Source organism: Schistocerca cancellata, chromosome 7, assembly GCF_023864275.1.
Source record: "Schistocerca cancellata isolate TAMUIC-IGC-003103 chromosome 7, iqSchCanc2.1, whole genome shotgun sequence".
Lineage (NCBI taxonomy): Eukaryota > Metazoa > Arthropoda > Insecta > Orthoptera > Acrididae > Schistocerca > Schistocerca cancellata.
The window spans coordinates 331,655,717-331,679,849 of NC_064632.1; the positions used below are offsets into that span (position 1 = coordinate 331,655,717).

The window sequence follows — 24,133 nt, forward strand, 5'->3', positions numbered from 1 at the left end:
AATAGGAACCTGATGAAATTTGAATCATATACAGTATTCTCTTCACCATAAGAATTATACGAATATAAACATTTTGCCATGTATTCTTTCGCGTTTGCTGCTATCTCATTTAAATCCTGTCTGACTAATAAACTACGAAACTAGAGTGAGACAACAGCAAACGCGGAAGAATATACGTATCGTGTCATGTTTATATTCGTATTATTCTTATGCCTAATAGTGATACTGTCAGAAATGAAGCACAGCAAGTGACTAGATTTTTAAATCTAAAATGACTAATTTCTGTGCAGAATTTGATGTAATAAAGAAGCGACCGCAAAGATTTTCAAACGGAGAAAAATTTTCGCCTAACTTTCGTTCAGAACATGTTCTATCATACGCAGTCTATTATTTGATTCTTGTTTATCATTATCAAAGAAAGCAGCAGTGTAAGTAACAACAAATTGCGATCTCTTGCCATTGTTTCGCTAATGAGACTATTCCTCTTTTTTTAATTGTACGCGGCGGTAGCGCGCACAAAAGCAAGCCGTGCTGCGAGCCGCGACAGGCCGTAAACACGCACTATCAGAATGCGACAAACAATGCATGACACAGTGCAGTAATGCATTTTCAGCTTAAGAGTGACGCAAACACCTATAACAAAGAAAACGGCAATTATCAGATCAAAGCAAAATAAGCAATCGATTCAAACCAGACGAAGCACGTGAAAAAGGAAGGGCACCCGTATAAATACGGACGGAGCGCCTGACGCATAGCAATGGCTACGTGGTAAAGCTTAACAGCTAAGCTTAGACTCGAACCAAACTACTGTAGCTGTATCGTCATTCATTCGACCTAAATTGTGTCTCATATTACAATGGACAAACTTTGTTTAGATTTAGAGGTGCGGCCTAAAACTTTTCTCTCCCCTTGAATTTCGAGTCTCAAATTTCAGGTGCGGCTTAGATTCGGGAAATTTTTTTTTCCTTTATTTCGGGTCTCATTTTTTCAGGTGCGGCTTAGATTCGAGTAAATACGGTAGCTGTTATACAAACATCCTGATAAATTTTCAGGGTTTCTTATATTACTGCAGACTAAAGAATTTACTCGAAAGTAATGTGAAAATCAATTGTGACATAGGTACGGGATGTTATTTTGATATTTGGTTTCATTTTCGATCTGTTAGAATCTTTCCAACAATGACAACACAAGACATCATTTATCACAATACATACGTACAATATTTTCAAAAAGTACTTTTAACAACATTACTTTCGAACCAACAAAAATGTCAGTAGTGAAGGGCTTCCTTGTTACTGAGCACAACTGCAACAATCAGTTTCCATAATTTAGGAGTAGCAACTGTTTCATAAAATCAGCTTTTGAGGACATTTCGTGTGGATAAAAACAGTTGTCTGTGTAAAATACTTTAAAAATGTATAAAACAAAGTCTGGCCTGAAAAACAATAGTAATTTGTAATTGTTAGACTTTTTGGTCAAAATGTGATCATCTTCAGACCATTTCTACAATGACACTTGGTGGTGATTGTGGTGGTGGTGGTGGTGGTGTGGCTCCATAAACATCAACTCAACACCTGCACCGTCCACCACCTACCATCATGGTATAAGCGGTCTGAAGACGGTCCTATTCTGACAGACACCAGTAACCATCACAACTAAATATTTCATTTCAGTCAATAATGTTTATAATAGATTCCCAAAGCTTCATAAAAACTTTATTAAAGTAAGAAAATATATGGTCTCCTACCTTATAACAATCTATGCAGACAGCAAAGCCACACTTTGCACAAGCCCAGTGGTAGTTGAACAGTGTTGTCTCACAAACATCACACATTTCACGTACACCTCTCACTACTCTCTTCCATGCAACAGGTGTGGGTCCTGAAGAATGAGCTGCTGCAGAATCAGATTCTTGTCTCAGTAATTTGCAGAACTCATCTCCAACTTCTTCCAGCAAAATCTTTGCCATATCCAAATCTAAATCTGTCGGAGGATCGGACGGGTCTGGCAGCCACAAACGCAGATCGTCTGGTGCAGGATCAACTCGTGGATCTGAGAATCCAGCTGCAGCTAACTGTCCATTTTTGGTATATCGCAATCGTCGGAAAGCATAAAAGCGACAGAAAATGTTCGGAACATCTCGAGACCGTTGGCTGGGAGTCCAACGACATTCGCGGCACTTCGCAAGCTTGGGCGCAACCTCATGGCAAGGTCCATCTTGTAGGAAACTTTCACCTGTCCTCTTGAGTTGTGCTACGGGCGGTTTCTTTAGCGGATCCCTCCTAGGAGCAGGAGGACCATCACGTGGTTTTCTACCACCTCCCTGTGCCCTCGATCCTCTACCCTGACCTGATCCACCAGTTCCTGACCCAGAGTTAGCAGAGTTCTCGTCCTTCTTACCACCACTCGCACCTCCTGAGGGGGACTCCGATGCTGCAGGACGGGGTCGTCTACCTCTCTTTCTCGGTTCGTCACTATTTACAACTGTCGGGATAGCTGAACCACCACTTCCGTTCCCCCTCACTCTCTCCCTCTCTTTCTCTGATGTGTCTGCACTTTCCCCTTCACCAGCACTGCCAACATCCCCATCAGCCAATTGAGAATCTACTTTCTTCCCTGCACCTGGCTTCTTCCTTTTGGAATCTTGTGGTCTACGCTGCCTACTAGCAGGAGGGGTGGGAGGTGATGTGCGACCACGGCTGTCCACATCAGAGCCACTGGACGAATCAGCTCCAGGCCCACAAGTCACAGAACTGACACTCCCAGGTCCACTATTACCTTCAGAGCTGGCATGTCCATTAACAAGTGGTGTTACAGATGATGTGGCTTCTCCTTTTTCCCCAGAATGTCTTTGTAACCATGCTTTTTTGAGTTTATGTACAGGGTAAGTCCTTGTAGGGGGTCCTGGACTACTGGATTTTTCAGAGTCTGCTGCACTCGGTGGCCGCTGCCGTGAAGGAGTACCAGGGGCAGGACTGACTGCAGGACTTGGTGCAGCTGGAGATGGAACAGTTGTAACACCTTGGTTTTCCTGTACCGTAGTAGCTGCTGATGCTATGGGAGGACTGGGTTCCTGGACTCCTCCTGGAATCTGTAAAAAATCAGAACACTAATCAAACTTCACCCCCCTTCATCCTCCCCCACTCCCTTCTCATACACGCATCTGAAAACTCAGCTACAATGTACAAGCTACAATGTTCAAAAATAAGCTATCATTATTTCAAATTAAACTCTTAATGTTAGTCATTAAATGGTGAAAAGTAACACCACATTTTTCTGTCACATTTAGTCTGCCAGACAGATTGTGTATGGTACAAAAGATTCTACTTACAAACCATTGAAATAGGAACAGAAAATATAGTTTAATGCCCACCTCTAAGAATCATAACTATTCCTCAAAGCGAAGACAGGGGAGAAAGAAAGATTTACTATACAAAGGAAGTGGAAGGAAAAGACATTACAAACCCTTCGTCGACTGATCATTTAAGTAGGTGAAGGAATTCAGAAGCTTCAGTTTTCACTCTCCTGTACACTAGAACTTTTCTATTAACAACTATAATATATTTATAATATAATTTCATGGTTTTGAATGTGTATTTCTCAGTCCTCTAGCAATAAAATTTACTCTCACATTAGCACAACAGTATATTCTTTTATCAACGGTAAACTGAATGCCATATTTTATACCAGCTGAAGATCAATACACCTTTTAAATGGACCAAGAAGAGTTACTCATTTTGAGAGGTTGTGGGAATTTGTTGGCTATTTACCACAGAGAAGAATGACAGGTCATGAGTACCTTGCCCATTTTATCTCACAAGGGAACCACCTCATCACACCCTACTCAGATTTAGTGGTAAGATGGCCCAAGTACCTAGCCCGTCAAAAACTGAACACTGATCATGAAAACAGGAAGGTGTACTGGACTGTGAAAAAAGAAGCAAAACATAAATAGTGAATGGTCCAAGGCCAAGATGTGCAGCATTGAATATGACTGTGTATCAACAGCATAGGGGTTGCGTGGTCACAGTGTTGGACTGTGAAGTGGGTGAGCCCGATTCTAAATGCCCTCATGCCATTTTGTATCTTTTTCACAACTTTATGAACTTTCTGTCTGGTCACTGAAATGTTTGTTCTCTTTCTGCAGTCTTGGCAGTTGTCATACCATACACTGGTTATAGACTGTAAAGGTTCATATGAGCAGTTGCCAGCCGGCTCGTGCGGACGCGCAGAGCTGAATTTGCGTTGCTTCTATTAATTTTTTTTCTGCTGAGGCAGATAGTTTATTTGAAACGAAGTGTTTCATTCCGCACTATTGGCTACTTTCAACTTCGTTCAATTTCAAGTGCAAATTTTCATTTTCTGGGACGAATGACATTATACCATAATAAAGAACCAAACATGAGAATACAGTACTGGACCTCCGAGAAAACTTGTATCACGAAAACCACATGAAAAGCTGAATATCAGGTACTTCAGAGTGCATCTGGACATACAAATGTGCAATTAGAGCGGAATGAAGCATTTTACTGTGGTTTATGAAATTCCGATGCTGGCTGGAATAGTCTCTGATGTCCTGTTCCTTTTATGACACTGTAAGATCTCTTACTGCTATATACGTACGAACATACATAAACATTTACTTGAAGCTGACTAAGTAGGGAAATCTGGTTAGTAGTTTTGAACTAAATATTTTGTTTCAAATATAATGACAGCTGTAGCAGAATTTTACAAATCTGCCTTCTGTGAAAGTGTTTTTTGATCACAAGGCACTTGTCTAGTACTTCCCTTAGGCCTGAAGTTATTTCTTAATTTGTGTTTACGTCTTAAATTTATAGAATGCCATTCTATGGTAAATTGAAGACTGCCAGCATACCATGTTTTATCGTTCTAACTCCGCACAAGGCTTCATATTTAATCCTAGAGTAGAACATAAACTGTCAGTTGTACAGTTTCTTTGCCTCACAGACAACCTTGTTAATTTTTTGCTCATTTTGAAAGAGTCATAAACCTGTTGGAAATGCTACATAACAATATTGTAGAATACGAATTAAAAAAAAAAACTGTCAAATTCACCCCATAACAAAATGTTATGGTTCTTCGAGCTGTGGAGTCTAATTTTTGAAGCGATATTTTGCCAATAACTACTTCCTTATTTGCATCCTTTATCTGGGTGGGATATGATAAAACAATTGCTCTACGTACAGCTCTGTATGTCCTCTCAACATCATACCGCAGGGCTGCACACGGTCACGTGATGCCCCACCATGAAATTCCACTAGAAATGCGATGAAAACTGTATGAGCAGAGCAAGCACCAAGCAAGGGCTGCCTACGTCATCGTAGCTGCGCATGCACAGTACAGCCTTTTGCCTGACACTGTCTGGTAACTGCTCAAACGAACCTTAAGTCATGTGGGAAGAGTACATTACAATTGCAAGTAAATGTGATGAATAGTGAAAGCAGGCGAAATACCAAATAGATGTCTCGCAGAAATTAAAACAACAAACAGATGTGTGAACTACACTGCAACAAAGGAATTCAAGAGTCAAAATTTCCAAAATGGAATGCAACTTCCAAAACTTTAAAAAACATTTGTTTTGACAGAGCACAGAGATACTGTTTGATTGCGAAATTGTTGCTTCATATGTTGCAGCTTTGTGACGAACTATTATGTTTTCACAAACACTCAACTTGGGCAAGGAGGCACATCTCACTCACCCACCCATCAGACATAAAAATTAGATCCTATCATATGACATACTGTCACTAATGCCGTGTATGACACACCAGACATGTTTTGCAATGGAGGATTCGGCTGACTTGTTGCTTTGTCATCAAAGGTTTGCAGTTCCCATTCGAAAGCCATTTCCTTTTAGCTGCTAACATAGTAATCGTGCAGTATCAAGTTTCATTGTAGATCCCTTCCTTACACCTCACTGCTGCAAACAGATGTTACACCATGACACAGGCACAAATCTGAGTACAGTGAACATCGAAAATAAATAAATAAATAAAATAAATCACAAGGGAACTTTGAACATGGCTCACACGCTTTTCTTCTCTCGATGTCTCACTTGTTAAGCTTGGACCATACACTGTTTCTAACCCCCCTACACACACAAACACACACACACACACACACACACACACACACACACACACACACACACACTTCCTCTTCTCATGTTTGATCTGTGTTCAGATTTTGATGGGCTGTCAACTGGGTCCTCTCACCACTAAATCTGAGGGGGGGGGGGGGGGGGGGGGGGGTGAGTTTGCCCGGTCACATAATTAAGATATTAAAATTGCTTCAAGATGACAATGAAACAACTTAATAACTGGTAAGTATTTCCACAATCAATTTAATGAACTTATTTTTATTCGAATACGTGGGATACATCCACCTACATACTGATGTAGAAGTGTACAGTCACACTACAAGTTAAAACTTCCGTTGTCAACAATAAGAGCTGCATATTAACCCTGGAGTTTCTTTGGTGTCAATATTTTCTGTAGTACCTAAGTTCTAAAACAGTTTTGTGTAGAAACTTTTCTTACATCTCCCCGCAGGGCATACTAGTTTTCTGCTGTTTTTCATAGTAACCAACGATACGGCACACATCTACTGGCAGTAAATAAATTATGCTGGAGTTCAAAGAGCACAAAAACCATATCAGGAAGCATAGCTAAGAATAGTATCTTATCAATTTGTAAGAAAGGGATTTTTGCCTTTAATCAATATAAATACTGGAAAGATACTGTTCCTGGGAACTTCAAGACTGTATCAAAATCTCAACAGTAGTTCCTCATACTAGTCCAGACACACAAAAAAGAAGTCAACCAGGGACTTCAGTTTATATATGTAGAGAGATTTAACAAAACATTTTTATTTACTTATTAAAACACTACTAACTGTAAGTTTGCATGCAGTAATGTTTGTCTATTGTTCTTTTGACAAATTATGAATGCAATGTACGTTCACAAATGGCAAAAGGTATTTTGTTTGTGATACAACTACAATTAAATACGTTTCAGATTTTTTACTTTACTTGTACAGTGAAACCTTGCTTCTTGCCAAATGTCATTATTCTCCATCAATGAGGAGCACCCTATATGTTTGGGGAAGCAGGTTTGCCAGTATCAAAATACATGGCATAAATGGCTGCATCGACTTAGAAGATGAAAATTTTTACACTGCCAAGAGACCAGAGGCCTTAATACGTGACAATTTTGAGATCGATATGCCAAACTGGTTTTAAGAGACTGACAGACAGACAACAAAGTGATCCTGGAAGGGCTCTATTTTTACAGAATGAGGCACAGAACCACAAAAAATGAGGCCACATGACCGAATAGCCCAAAGACGGAGAGAAACATTAAACCAATAAACTGCAACTATGTTTATAGAATAGCTGATAGGGACACACAATAGTGACAAGGAACTTAATTTTTCGTTTCTCCCAAGATGCCCGTTTTCAAAACTTCAAATTTTTCAAACGTGCAGAAGAATTCAAATGATGACTTTGACATGTGCTGTTCTCCCCCCCCCCCCCCACTTGCACCTCCTTACACACAAAACACAGGCACCCCATAAAAGTACCTCGAGGACACGCATCACGCAACTGTCATAACGTGTGAAAGGACGAGTCGATGACAAAATAAACAAACGGCAAAAATCTACGAGACGAAAACGAGCGAGAACCAAATTGTGGCCGAGTATCAGTCGACGCCGCCTAGACTGCCAAGTGTCCCACTGCACTATCCTGAACAGTAGAGCGTCATTCGGCACAAGAGCACTGCCATTAACAAATGAAGTCTTCAAAAAAAGAAGAAACTTTTACATAAAAAAATATAGCAAAATTATCACATAACAGCAAGTTCTGTTACACTAGCGAGTAATACAGACCAGTCAAAGCTAGCAGCACAATAGCTGCCCTACCAATTGCAGCAGACAAACAGAATTTCCTCCGCACCCCCGCTTCCGTCCAGGTAAACCTCTACGGAGCAAATCCAACTGTACCGAGAAAGGTAATCGCGCAGACGTACCTCGGCTCTGCGCCTCTTGCCGTCCGGTGGAGGAGGACTGGGGGCGGGCCTGCGCCGGCCGCCCGGTGGCGACGCCGACGGGGAGGGCGGCAGCGACGACGACGAAGACGACGAGGCGGCAGGCGGCGGGGCCGGGCTGGCCCTCTGGGGGCGCTCCACCCCGAGGTCGAGCGGCGCCGTCTGCAGAGGTGGCGAGGGCGCCGTGGCGGGCACAGCGGCCAGGGGGCGCGCCAGCCCCGGCTTGAAGTAGAGCGCCTGCGGGGGTGGCGCCGCGGTCACGGCGGCGGGCGCCACTTGCTATAATATCTTTGGGTGACGACCTATAAAAGTCACGGACATTTGAGTTACCGTAATTGCTGCGAGTAATTGTAGGATCAACCCTCCTTTTCCCTCTATACAAAACGCAGTCATTCATGGTCATTTAGTTATTATTGAATGTCGTTAATAAAAAACTAAAGTGATTTCCATAATTACATCTTATTAGTAACTAACAAGTAATATAATGGATGTTTGGAAAACTACTGCAGATGCATATCTGGGTCATGTTTTATTAGCTGCACCAGATCAATAACAACAAAATAAATGGAAATCGTGCTGTACCCCACTGTTACCGTGTCTAATCGTTAACTACAATAGCAAAATTGCTACCCTCGCGTTGGGAGGGAGGGGCTCACGGTGCGCATCAGTCTCTTTTTGGCAGACGGTATATACGTAATAATTTTCACTTTGAAGGCTCACGCACCCGATCAAAGTTGTCAACTGCTTTCTCTTCAATACGCGTTGCAAGCACGTAGGAGTACCGACAAAGTTTGTCAATTTCACCTCACCTTAGGAGGAGACGCTGTTTCCATCAAGTATTTTGACAACAACGCGAATGCCTACCAATGCACACAATGCATGTCTTGCATTGGCTTTAGCACTGTGCATAAAGTAGAAAAAAAAGCGCTGGTTCAGAGAATGGTTAAAATTGAGAGAGAGAGAGAGAAATATACCTATTAAGATTTACACCCACATTTTTACGGTTATATTAACGTTCTCAGAGTCGTCAAGCTTTTAGTAGCTGCGTTACGTAGCCCTCACATTAGAAAAGGCAAGAACGCGAAAATGGAAATACGGAAGCGTCCGATCTAACCCGTCGGCTTTGACCCATGACGTCACAAATATGGCGGAAACGACAAGACGAAAACACATAGAAAAACAACACACACAAAGGTTTCACAAGAACAATCTGCTAACATTGATAGCAAACAAAGATAATAATAAACAAGTGGTACTCAAAGGCCAGGCAGGGGGGGGGCTGCGCCCCCCCGCCCCCCCCCCCTCCCCCGCAAAAAAAAAAAAAAACTCCCAACCTAACCTCGTATTCAGGCTACGCTACAGATCAATGTATAGGTCAATCAAAAGATAAAAAAAGAAACAAATAAAAAAAAAAGAAAAAACAATATTGATTCATTAGACACAACGAGTAGCGACAAAACATATAGACCATAAAGATTGAACAATCTAATGGCAAACTGATAAAAGCCTCATAGACGACGTTAAAACAAAAAGTATAGTAAAAAGGTAAACTATATATTACAGGCCCTAAAACTCCTACTAAGGTAACGTGAACGAGGCAACATCTACAAACACGCCACACTCACAAGCCAAACTCCGCGCCGTAATGACGTCACACACAACACCCTTACGGCACGGGTCAAAGCCGACGCGTGAGATCGGATGTTTCTGTTGACCCGCGAAAATTTAATCTCTAATGACCATTAAAAGATCACAACATGGAAAAACATACTTCGTGAAAGAACCAGATGGTATCGTTTATTTTTTTCACTCCCGTTTGAATGTTGATAGAATATTTTCTAACTTGTTCCTGTGTAATATATGACAGACGCAACATCCTTACTATTTTCATAATTGCCACTGCTAAACAGAGACGCAACATCTCTATCATTTTCATAATTGCCACTGCTATTTGGTTTTCATTCTTGATCGTAGTTTCCACAGTTTTGGAAACTCGCGATGCAGTGATAAATTGTAATAAAACACTTTTCGCTAAACATGCGCGGCGAAACATTAGAACAAATAGCGTTCGCCATCTTGTCAAATCTATCGTCAATCAAAATTTCTCTGAAACGAGTCAACCACGTCCTATGTTCGAAAAAGCACGTCAACATCGGCACCCACGCATTAGGGGTAAACATTTGACAAACCTAATAATTCTGGAAACCTAATAACGTCTGGCAAATCGTTTGATCGTGCACAGCGACCTTATGACGACTCGCGGCACTGTGACTGACGAGATTAAATGTTTCGAGAGAAATCACAAGATATTTTACGACCTCCGGTCTAAATCACTTATTTCCGGTCGTTACAAACCTTCACCTCTAATACTAGGTGCAACAGTTTAAAACAATCGTCATCTTTAAATTCGCTTGTTACACCTGCTCTCGTTTCAAGCATGTAGATGCGAGCCCTATACAGTCAGAATTACTGTAAAATAATATTGTGCAATATTATCAACGTTCTTCCTTGACTGCTTAATAAAAATGGCCAACATATATAATCAGATTCGAATTTTTGGACGATCAAGACGCTAGTGCTGTGATAACTGTTCCACTTATGAGCAGAATAAAATTTTGTATCATGACTATCAAAAATTTTCTGAGAAAACTGAGGTTCAACGACGTGAATGACGTTCATAATTTCTTACGTTGATGGACCAACATTTAATACACTACTGGAAATTGTTGCCTACGTTGGTTCTAGCGCTCTGTACTTTGTGAGCAACACCTGACAAGAATAATTCCTAACTTGCGATTTGTAATTCGTCTGTCCTAACATCCTATAACGTCAGTAATAATTTATAAAGTCCGCTGCACAAATTTATTTTTATCGAAGTACATCACAGGTTTGTTCCAGCTCCAATACCGTTGTCACTCGGGTGCGTGGAAGTTTATTTTGAAAACAACTTAGCACAAACTGGTATTTGACTTCTCGGTTGGAAATTAAAAATTACGTGTTTCAGTGTTTTAGGAAATTCAACCCCTAACGGTGCGATACAGGGGATGAAAATATTTATAAAGTATTTCGTTACATTCGATGAAAACTGGTATTTTATTCTGAAGAAGTATGTTTTAGGGGACGAAAGTTTTTATGGAAATCACTACAAGAACTCAGAAGCCTACCAGATCGCTTTTTGGTCAGAAGCACATTCGGAAAAGACGTACTTTTATGGCGTTAACTTGCGTGGAAAGTTTAGATGACGGCAAAACTTTTGAATAACGTAAAAATTCGTTTAAAGAAAAAATAAGAATCTGGGCAGACCACACAGTTTACGTACGCGAAGCAGCGGGAGCTAAGCTAGTTAAGAATATCCTGCTCAGAATATGTGTTACAATGAGTGCAGCGAAATAATAAACTTCAGTAGTAAACACTCAACCAACATCTTTTTTGTTTTAGTTTATCTGATAACTTAAATGAATTTCTGACACACAACTGCTGCAGTAAGCTACGAGTGCACCCACAAATATATCTAAAGCCTAAAATGGCGACGCAGTACTGCCTAAGCTGCATCTTGCTAATTTTCATAACTGCAGCGCACATTATGGCTCGTGCATGCAGACGTGCGCAAAACAATTTGAAACTGGACTACAATTTTGCTGTAGCAATAGGCATCACTCACCTCTGGCTCGGGTTTCTTCCACAAGCGTGGCTTGGGCCGGCACATGACGCCTTTTACGGTCCAGTTACACGTGGGAAGCTGGCATTCCAAGCTACAACGTCGCACTGCACGATAGCAGCGTTCGCGCAACATCCCCTTCTGGCTCAAGGTCATCTTCTAGAGTGGGCAGCAAAGGGTGCTCCTACTGTGTACCTGGCTACCCCCACTACACCCGCGCTCTTTCGCCACAATCCCTCATAGGCTAGCGCATTCTGTACCGTATTTCACGAGAAACAAAGCCATTACGCGAGTCCGGACCACGTGCTATGATTTGTCTGCGCAGACAAATCGCATCATGTCCACCGGAAATCCCGTTTTTCTCGAGCGTGCGCGACTTTGAGAGTTGGAATCTTTGGAGTATCAGGAAAACATGGTGCAAACCACTTAAAAATGCTTAAGACATGAATTTTTGTAAAGTAACGAATCAAGTACTTTCCCTGCCTTCAAGAAACCTTCTTCAAAACAATGTATTTTATCAGCCGAAATTCCAAACCGGTAACTTCTTCCAGTTGCCAGGAATCTTTATGATCACTGACTGCCCGTGAGATTAAACTATTTTCCTCGGGAGTACTCTGTCTTAAGGTATTACGCCACAAGTTGTTCGAATTTATGTCCTACACAGAATAAAACATTCGTTTGGCAAGAGGGTAGCCGCTTGGTATAGAAATTGTTTTTCTCTAGACCAAATGATGGCAGGCCGCTTGATTGACACTGTAGGTTAGTTCGAGCACAAGTGGAGAGAATGCAGTCACACGTCAGGAAAATGGCTTTTTCAGCGCTGTGAGCTTGTCTCGCACAGCTCGAACGTATGTATTGCCTGTTTCGTTGCTTGGTCATCTGTAGCGCTAGTTCTGAACACCAGACACCGAGATTAAATTTCGCAGAATGGCCTTACATCCGCCATGTTTCAAGCATATTTACCCCTGGCCGCCATGTTTTCTGTAGTCAAGGAGCAATGCCTGCTTTGTCATGCACCTTTGAAATTACCTTTAACTAATTCCAAATAGCTCATGCTAGCTTTACTTTTTCTTGAAAAACAGTAATCATCAATTAATTGTGTGTACATTGAAGTTTTAAATGAAATATGCATAAACGTTTCGATGCAGATAAAACTGCAAGACTCAATAAATGTTCGTCAACTCACAACAACTTCACGTCCTTTGCAAACTGAATACAATTCAGTACAAGTTTAGGTACGACATGAAGATTATGTAGTACACTTCGAAATGCGTTATGGTTAGCTAACAGATTTGTGGTTCAGGAATTCTGTATTTTCGTTTATATTTTAAGCTTGAAAGTCGCATCTTCACAGACCAGTATACGACAGAAAAGAATATTTTTCAAAATTCGCGTGTTAGAAGTAACACAAGTAGTTCAATGATGATGATGATAATGAATTAAAATAAAATAACTTATTCCCATTTCATTTTTAAACTATGTTACGGACATTACATTTCTACTATGTTCTGATTGGCATTTCATTTTTACGGTGTTTTCACAGACATTTTACTTTTTTAATGTTTTCAGTGACCTTTAAATAAAATAAGATTGGTATTAAATTGCCTTACAACTTCATCTATCTGCTCAAAGGATTTAGATCTCCATAAATGATTTATCCTGCAGATAAAATGATGCTTGAGGTGCAGATCTGTGTTTGATAATGCACTTCGTCCCAAGATTCAGTTACAGTAAAAGGATGGTTACAATGAATATAAATAAGGAGCTTCTCAGTACTGTTAATTGCTGTGAGGTGTTCTTTAATAAGTAGATATATGCCTTAGCAGAATAAAAGTGTATGGTCATATAGTATTTTCTTATTTCCTGAGAATACTGTGATACTTTACCACTAGGCTGAAGCTCTAAAACTCCTTCAACAGATGAAACTCAAATTTATAACTACATTGCTGTTCTTTTGTGTTGCACACTAAGTTGCTTTATATGTTGCTTCAGTAGCACATTCTCTGCTTGTACTGTAATATTGTGATTCCAGCTTTTTTTTCTGTACTGTGATCAGCATGAACAGATGTACTAGGCACCGAAAGAATAAAATTCCACCATGTACTATTAATTTTAATGCATAAAAACTGATATAAGGACTTGTCTGCGAGCCTGATTATAACTCAATGGGTCCCTCTTAACTTCTGACCACAGTCTAAAGTGGCAGCCAAGTTAATGCTGGCTGACATTTCTTTTATTATTCTTACCTTAAACAATGGAAAATCCAGGGTGGAATAATGACAATACTATGAAAAGGATAAAGTTTTAAATCATTGACCCCAAATTTATTTTTACGCCATGTTGGAATCAATCACATTTGGCAGTTTTAGTTTTACAATTGGCATACTAAGAAAATGGATTCTTAAATACACTGACTCTTCAAATGTCTATGGAAAGGATTTTTTTTTGTGTAAATCTTAGTTAAAATCAAGAAATAAGACTGTGTATAAACATGTTACTATCTCTGTTTACAGTTCAGAATTAACTACATTTTAATTCTTGTACAACACAAATCCTACATTTGCATTTCATCATGAAATACTCCCAGAAAGCACTTAACATAAATGTACTGCACTAATAGAGCTGAACAGTGTTCCTTGCATTGGCAATCTCTCTTTATAGTTCTCAATCTTTTTAGGAGAAGTTGTGCACAACTTCTTGTACACAACAGGAATAACAAAAACTGTCAAATTACATGCCTTGATATCAGACATGTATTTTATTATTCTTACATTAAACAATGGAAAAATCCAGGGAGGAATAATGACAATACTATGAAAAGGATAGATCGCTATTCACCATATAGTAGAGATGCTGAGTCACAGATAGGCACAATGTGTCCAATAAGTAAGCCTTCACCCAAAAAAGCCTTCTGAATTACAAACAAACAAACAAACAAACACACACACACACACACACACACACACACACACACACACACACACCTCACGAACACAACCATTGTCTCCAGCTGTCGAAATGAGAGACTGTGGTCATGTTGTCCAATATTGATAGGCATTTTTGGCTGAAGGATTATTTGTTTGAGAGTCTCTTTGCTGCGCCTATCTGTAACTCAACATCTCTGCTATATGGAGAGTAGCAATCTATCCTTTTCATGTTATTCTCACATTTTTTGTAGTCATGCTTATTCGAACAAATATGTAAAAAAATACATTGTACAAAGAATTTTCAAGCAATTTGGATCGTAAGGTCCTCCCTAAATGGGAAAATGGCTTTGTATTTTATTTAGCAAGTTTTATATTAGCTTTCCTTGATGAAAAAGCTATTTTTATAAAGGCAAGGACTCTGTTGCATGAACCTAGTGGTTCATTTTATGTCTTGTACTCTGTGTGTGGGAATTCAATTTTTTGCTTTCCCTTCCAACAGACTTAAATGAACTCAATAAGTGCAGACTGTCAAGGTGGGAAATGGATGAATACTTGAAAAAGAGGTTTGCTACATTGAACTGTTGGGTTCATACTGTTCACTCTCCTTTTCTGAGTGAAAATGTCTGAGCTAGATGAGGGGAGACCACAACATGTATCATGCACTAAACCAGACAAAACGTCAACTGTTTCCAGTCTCATGTTATGCACTGAATCCATATTAACTCTTGTTCTTAGATATTAAAGTTCAGGTTAGTGCTTCTACATAGCTTCAAGTTGAAATTAATCTGCTGACTCATTAAATTGTCATCATTTCTATATAATGTCAGTCCATTACGCATAGAGGCAACTTGGAATGTGTGGTCCAATTTTACTTTATTTTTTTCTTTTCTTTTATTAGAACATATTAATGAAAACATTCTGTAAATTTAAAGCTTAAAGAACACAAATTAAAAGAATGATTTGGCTTAAAGTGCATGTTTGTATGTCCATATTCACAATGAAGTACATGGTATTAACATACTTTCAAGACACTATTCATTCTTTTGAATGCTGGGCTCCATAAGGTTCCCTTTCTGTGTAGCGACCGTGGAATACAAAATTATAAAGAATGTAGCAACCAGTCGCACAAACATTTGTGTGGTGAACTGACAAAAATAACTTCAATTTTCCTCCAGACAATTTGTGCTTAATCTTCTAGTAACACTGAAATAAAATAAGATCATATAGCAAACTAATAATATACGAGGGTTGAGACTTAAATAGTGGCAAAACTATTTATTCACAACCGATACAAAAGCGTTACATGTTTGCACCTATTACTGTCCTTCAAAGTAGAGACCAGCATTGTGTAGAACCCGTTGCCAGTGATGTGGAAGGCATAGCATACCGTTAGCAGAGCCTGTTCTGTTGATGGTGCAAATGGAGCGGTCTACTGCCTGTTAAATCTCTGGAACAGTTCTGAAATGAATGCCATGAAGTGGTTCCTTCATCTTCAGAATCAAATCAGCCACAAGGACTTAAGTCCGGGGAGTATGGTGGATGGTACAGTACTTCCCAGTCCCATCGACCGAACAGGTGGGCTGCGCAGAAAGTGTTGACACTTCTTTCACAATGCTTGCTGCAGGTGATGCTCCAAAAACAAACAGTAATACTGTGCATTGACGGTCTGTTGTGGAGGAACATAACACGTTACGATCACCGTCATATATGAGAATCACCATAACTTTCACCATACTGGGGCTCTGACGCACTATAAACTTTCGCGGCCACCCATAATGACACCATTTGTTGGATTGGCATTTCAGTTTTTGCTCATACAATGTGGCCCATGTGTCATACAGTGTTACGATACAGCTTCAGAAAGCCTCTCCTTTGCACTCATAGCGCTCCAAGTGCGTCTTAGCAGCATCGTAATGCATCCATTTCTGCATTTCCATCAATTCATGCGGAACCCATCGTGATGCAATTTTTCGCATGCCCAGGCATTCCTTCAGGATGAGAAGCACAGTCGTATGCACTAGTCTGGTTTCGTGGGCGAGCTCACAAATTGATCACTGCCCACTCATACGGCAACAGCATGCACTTCTTCAGAGATGCTAGGATAACCTGCCCAATGCATGTCTGCCACAGTTTGGTGACCTTTGTTAAAGGCTTTTACCCAATGTGCCACTGTTCTGTATGGCAATGCCAATTTCCCACATGCCTTCTAAGACCTTGATGGCACTGTCGTGCTGTATGACCTCTTGATCCAACTCTGTTGTTTCTGTTTAGAAAACATAGTGACACCATTACGTTACACTGCTCACTCACAAGTGACTGTGTTTCCCTTGATTCTGCGCACGTCGGTGAAGTGGGGCAGACGAGTCTATTTGCTCGAAGGTAAGGTAGGTATGTCAACTATTTATCCCATCAGCGACAGTAGTAGATTCCATTACATAGTGTTTCCACAGCAGTGTTGCCACTATTTAAGTTCCAATCTACGTATTATTTTGGTCTTCTGCAATTTTAAGGAAATGTGAAAATCACTTTATAGCTCTCAGTATCGGAAATTTGATTCGATTGTATCTGACATGACAGCTGCACACAAAATAAGAACAAGAAGCAGCAAACCACCAAATTGAACACATCCTGTAGAGGCTACCCCTGCTACACCCCCTTACACACGTGCGAATCCTATAGTTTTTTCCCAGTACTGCAAGAATAACTTACAGCCACATTCCAAGTAGAATCATGAGAAGCTGCAACACGAATGCGACTTCCACTCTGTGCATGCACATAAGATTTATGGTATGCACAGGCATTTGTGTAGACAAATTGTAAAATGCAGTCGGCATTAAATTCTTCAGAATATGCAACTGGTTCATTAAGCGCATTCAGATTTTGGTTATTATTTGATTTTACACCTTAACAGTCACGCTACTACAACGATTTTATTGAATCTGATTGCAGCCATGGAAGTTCCCGTTCTTAAATCTTCGAAGTCCAGCATTCATCCAACCTGTGACTCTTCACGCAAGAAAAATAGATGTTTCACAAGAAGCCCCTCCCACCCCCAATTCTTTGGCAGGACACACATTACTTATTAAAATTACTTACATAATCAAAGCAGTTTTTAATGCCCCTATTCCATTTCCATACTGGAAAAAAATTCTAGTTAACACTACGCAAATTTTAAGTGGAAGTATAAAAACCAAGAAACTGTGTTTTGTTCTTTTTTCAATTATGCAGCAATAAACATTAGTCACACTTTTCCTTGAGATCAACATTAACCCGCAGTAAGAGAAGTCCCTTTCACCACCCTAAGTCCTATAACGAAAACTGTTTTTATTTCCACATACTTTGTCTGTAATGGACTATCTGTCAAGTGTCACAACACTACTAGATCATCAGTTACCTATATCAATTACTTATTTTAAATACCACCATACATTTCAATGGCCACATTAGGAATGCACAATTTGAATTCCACACAATGACTGGTGTGCTTTGTTAGATGATGATCCTGGACCGACTCAAGTCAAAAATATACAGCTTTGCAACTTGTTCAATTGCCTTTTATGGTGCAGAACGTTGGTTTGCAATGAAACAAGCAAAGCAATGACTTGGCTGTAATGGAAACCAAAATGCTTCAATGGACATTTGGCATGACACTTCAAAATTTGTGACCAATGGAAAAATATGCATGCAGTATGGAATCGCAACAATCACTGAGACAATGAGGGATAGCCATGTGTACTGGTATGGACACACACAATGGACTAAGAGACAATAGCAAATGGTGTATTTTCGTTGAGAATCATTGGATAACAGGTCTATTTGGAGACTGAGGCAAAGTTTGGGGCCCTATGATTTATTGTGAACCTTGGTCTCTAACAATTTTCCACCAATCATCACAATCAGTCAGCCTTTGCATCCCCTGCAGTCCGTTTTCTGCAGATCCTCCATGAATCCATCAGTCCATATGGTCCTTGGTCGACTCAGTCCTCTCTGACTACTGCAACTCCTTTTAGTTACTTCCGTATCACTCATTCATGTCATATACCCCACCCAACAAAGTCTGGTTGATTTCACTATTCTTTTAAAAGTAGACATTTATATATACACTACAGCTCATGACTGTACCTCTCTCAGTCTTCCTCTTTCACACGCTGTGGCAACGGTTCTTCATAGTATCCTTCTCTCAAAGACACCTGATATTCCAGTGCCTTCCATATAACCTTCACAATAACAGGACCCCGACCAAGCATACGATATAATCAAGTGGAGATAGTGCTAAAAGAGCGGAACCCGCTACATTACAAGACAAACACAGACGAAGAAGATTTTGATAGTCATGTAATCATTGGCAGGTGGACGTAAAAATCTTAATTCATCTGATGATGATGGCATGATAATTTCAACATATAGCCTTGTTTAAAATAGAAGTGGCTGAAGAAATAAACTGATTATCTCCCAGGTTATTTTGTTATGTTTTAAATTAAAAAAGCTTCACGATAACTCTCTCTCCAGTAGCAATGTAAAATGTTAAACATTTCTAATAACAAAGATTCTCTAGATATTTGCTGTTTCAGTTGTTTCCGTGTGAACACAGTTTACCACTATCCAATAGGGCCATTACAAGCATCTGCCACAACCATAACCTTTCAGCAAAGTATTTTGCTATAATCTGGGTTTATTTGAGTAGTGAAACTCTGATAGCCCCTGACATTTTGCAAACCCTTTTTTCTGTGCAGATTATTTTAAATGGTTTGGGATTTTTGTACTGCTTCAATATTGTCTCATACTACGAGGGTCACTCCAAAAGAAATGCACACTATTTTTTTTATCCATCTTTTATTCTACATGTTTGAAAGTTTTAAGTGTGTAGATACATCCTTTAGGAACAATATTTTCATTTCTCCACATAATTTCCATCCCTCTCAACTGCATTATGCCATCCTGGAACCAGCGCCTGTATACCAACACGGTAAAATTCTGAACCGACCTGTTGGAGCGACTGTTTGGCAGCGTGGACAAGGGAGTCATCATCTTCAAACCTTGTTTCACGAAGAGAGTCATTCAGTTTCCCGAAGAGATGATAGTCACATGGAGCCAGGTCAGGACTGTAAGGGGGGTGTTTCACTGTTATCCATCCGAGTTTTGTGATTGAAGCAATCACAAAATGGTTTTTTGACTGACATGTGGCCGTGCATTGTCGTGCAACAGCAGAACGTCCTGCTTTTGCCGATGTGGTCAAACACGATTCAGTCGAGCTTGATGTTTCTTCAGTGTCGTCACATATGCATCAGAATTTATGGTGGTTCCACTTGGCATGATGTCCACAAGCAAGAGTCCTTCGGAATCGAAAAACACCGTAGCCATAACTTTTCCAGCAGAAGGTGTGGTTTTGATTTTTTTTTTTTTCCTTGGGTGAATTTGCATGATGCCACTCCACTGATTGCTACTTAGACAGCTGCAGGGACAGCCTGTATCATATAATAGTGAATTTCATAGGGAATTGTGTTTTGCATTGGTTGCACACAACATACCCTGAAACAAACTTCTGGTACCTGAATCTAAACATTTCTTACAATAACTCTGCAACAGCAACATTCCCGATAAGCCAGTCTCAGGAACAATTTCCTGAATCTTTGCTATGTCGATATATTACACACACACACACACACACACACACACACACACACACACACACACCTCCTATATGGATTCCTGCTGATGAGACAACAGTTGCTGTGTGCTATTACATCACTAATCCAACTGTGGGGAAATGTGACTACCAAGCTGCATCTAAACCATATTTAATTTATGTCAACCACTGGAGGCAACAAATAGTTCAACATATGCTACCTTCATTAAAGATGTACTTTAGGTACTACGGCCAGATGGCGACAAAGAAGAGAGGGCCTTACTAATGTAACTAGATGCAGCTCCACAGATGTTGAAAGTGAGGAAATCACTTGAAAGTATTTGATTTAAACTTAGTGCATGTTACATGCATTGCAACGAGAGGCAGAGACAGACATCAACTATCAGATGTAAATACACTGATATCAGCAATGAAGAAGCTGTTTTTGAAATGGCCTTATCGTGTACAATGCTATAAGCAGCAACTACCTGATGTACCTCTATCTCCAGAGCCAGTGACAACAAGCTGGGCAACATGGATTGAAGCTGTGATTTCCTACAGTAAGCACATTATAGCTGTGAAGTCAGCCATGGAGAACTTTCCTTCTGATCCTGCACTGCCTGTGAATGAATCCTTGTCAACATTCAACGATCCAAAAGCTCAATTCTCTTCCATATATTGCAAATCGCTTCAACTGGCTTCTCAAAATTATCAACAAACTGGAGACTTCAAGTATGTCTCTTCAACAGTCTGTGACAGTAGTGGAAGGTCAGTGTTGTACCAGATGAAGTGGATGGTGCACTTTTCAGTACGAACCCTGGATACCAAAATCTAGTTGTTTTGTCAGTATTCTGTAGCAGAAGTGAACTGAGTAAGAATCATCGTAAGATACTTGATAACGTAACTGTGAACTTTTATTTCCTAGCAAAAACTAGAATTCACAATTTTTCATATAATTGCCTCACTACATAGTTATTTATGTATTTCAACAATTTGGATTACATGTTTATGTACATATTTCTTCATTTGAAATTACATAAACTCCAGGCTGTAGTATTACAAAAAATCTCACATGACAAGTTCCATCCAATCTTGCATATGAATGAAAACAAAAAAATATCACAAGAGGAAAAATATCTTTAAGTTTTAGCTATTGTTAAAACCACGGATCACTAGAGGGATTAAAATATTCTGTGAAAAGAACATTTCTTGGCAAGAACAAAGAGATCCTGCAGTAGCTGCACACTACAGGGACTTCTCAAAATTATTAAGGAAGGTTATTCAGAAATATCAAGAACATGCACATAATTTCAGAAATCAGTAATTCTGGTAACATACTTAAGGTCATATGGAATGTAGTGAAATGAGAGACAAGACAACCAGTCACAGAACAGCATTATAATCATCATTTAACTGAATGAAAGGACTATAAATAACGAGTAACAGGTAGCAAATATATTTAATAATCATTTCTTAAATATACTGAAAGTGTAGGGACGAACAGTTCAAGAGAAAAATCACTGCAGTATGTTGAAAAAGTAGCTCTCATACAATTCAATCATATGTATGCGTTTCCAACATCTCCTGAAATTATAAAATTATACATGCTCTATAAAATAAAATCTCATCTGGTTTTGATGGTGTTCCCAATAGAGTACTAAAGGTATCTTCCCATATAACAAGACCGGTCTTATTTGAATATGTAATACATCACTAGTTTGAGGCATTTCTCCAGAGAGAGTGAAACCAATATTTAACAAAGATGATGGATGAGATGTCAGCAACTACCGACCTGTTTCAATGCTGACACCATTTTCCAAAGTGTTTTGAGAAAATGGTGTATTCTATAACAGTATCTCACCTTAGCAACTTTAATATCATCAGCAAATCACAGTTGCACTTGAGACAGGTTGCTCTACAGAGAATGCTATTTATATATTCATTCGCCATATTTTAAGGCATTAAATTGTAAATAAGATGGTTAGTATTTTCTGCACTCATCTAAGGTATTTCACTGTCACAGTATTCTACATCTATTCTCCTAGACATATTGAAGTTTCATGGGATTGATGATACAGCCAATCAATGGATAATGTCACAGCTAACTAAAAGGATGCGGTGCTTCCAAGGCCCAATCATGAGTCCATTTTTCCTCATATATGTAAATGATCTCACATCTAATATACAACACTCAGATTTAGTTGGTTTTTTTTTTTTCACTAGTACTGTAATCAATCCTAGCTTACATACAAAAAACAGAAGAAATGGTAAATGAAATTCTTAAAAATATCATTGACTGGTTTCCTGTGAAGGGTCTCACTCTCAATTCTTTTTTTTTAAAAAAAAGTCAGTTCTGCACATCTAGGAGTACAACAACAATAATAATTGTAGCATTAGTTGAGGAAATAATAAATAGGGTAAAAGCTTCAAAATTTATAGGTGTTCATATTGGTGAGGATTTAAACTGAAAACATACATTCTGGAGCCCCTAAAACAACTTAATTCATACACATATGTACTTAGATTAATTGTGAATCTTGGGGAGAGAGAAATCAGTAAGTTGATATATTTTGCACATTTTCATTCAACAATGTCATATGGAATAATTTCTGGGGTAATTCATATATTTTTCTTAAGTTTTACAGGCCACTACATTTAATTTAGTGCAAATCACTGCAAAGTTACTTTAACAGGTTTGGCCAGTGTTAACGTTTTACCAATGTTTAGTAACCAAACGCATGTATTGCTCGCACAAAGTATTTTGTACAGTGTCTTATTTTGTGTTAAAACCTGTCTTTATGTTCCCAGTGTTCCTTATATCGTTGTCTCATTTTTAATCATATTACGTCAAGGTTTATCACATGCAGAACAGCAGCAGCATTCTGGACAATGTGCTTCAGATGATTCTGAATGCGTGCAGTGCACATTTCTGCTGAATGTGTTTTTTCTGTAAGCAATGTATGTAGTTTCAAGTAATCAAACCACAGAAAATCCTGGATGGAATGATAATATTATGAAAAGGATAGTTGCTACTGACCATATAGAGAATATGATGAGTCACAGATAAGCACAATAAAACGAACAAACAAAGCTTTCAGCCAAATAGACCTTCATCAAAATAGATAACACAAACATGCATTCTTTTCATCATATTGTCATAGTTTCATATAACATGATTATTTTTTTAGTAAATGAGGCTGTGACAGCTTGTCTTCAGATGCAGATGAGGATGATGATGAAGATTTTGGGTCAAATCCAATAGCTGTGCCATATCCAAAAGACGATAACTGTGCTGAATTTGATACTTGCTGACCTCTGCCTGTGAATGCAACTCTTAGGCAGATACTAGTCAATACTGACAACTTTGCTAAATTCTTAAAAACACGTAAGCAATTTTTGTAACTGTAGCTCAAAGCTGTGCATTTGAATTAAGTTTCTTCCACAACAAATTAAACCTTCAATTGCTGTTGACGAGTTTACTCATGATGCTGCCTGTCGCACACTGGGTGCTAATGAAGAGTTTAGTTGTTGCTGCTGTTTTCCCCTAAATGCTGTTGACAAGCTAAATCACACGTCTGCCGACCCCCGGGTGCTGATGATGAATATAGATGTGCTGCTACTTGAGTGCTGATGACGAGGTAAGTTGCACAGCGGACTTCTCGCCCCATGTCTCAGTATTCTTTTGCATTTCTGGCCGCTAGCTTGCGGTCCCATTCTTTGTCTGCTGCGAGTCCAGGCTTCGCACTACAATTCATTGTTCTTCGGAATTTACAACAGTGATCTTTGCATCATGTATTTTACAAAGAAAATGGCAAGACGACATGGGTGCACTGACGAGGAGATCATAGAGATTCTT

General features: G+C 39.4%; 1 protein-coding gene across 1 annotated transcript in view; it reads right to left on the reverse strand.

The window, feature by feature from the left end:
• LOC126092756 (lysine-specific demethylase 3B-like) overlaps positions 1-24,133 on the reverse strand; it is a 168,975-nt gene that overhangs the window by 14,395 nt on the left and 130,447 nt on the right. The window contains exons 7-8 of the mRNA XM_049908482.1: positions 8,049-8,345; positions 1,748-3,091 (exon numbers count right to left, since the gene is read on the reverse strand). Of these exons, the coding sequence (XP_049764439.1) occupies positions 1,748-3,091; positions 8,049-8,345 (1,641 nt within the window). The remainder of the gene's footprint in view (positions 1-1,747; positions 3,092-8,048; positions 8,346-24,133) is intronic.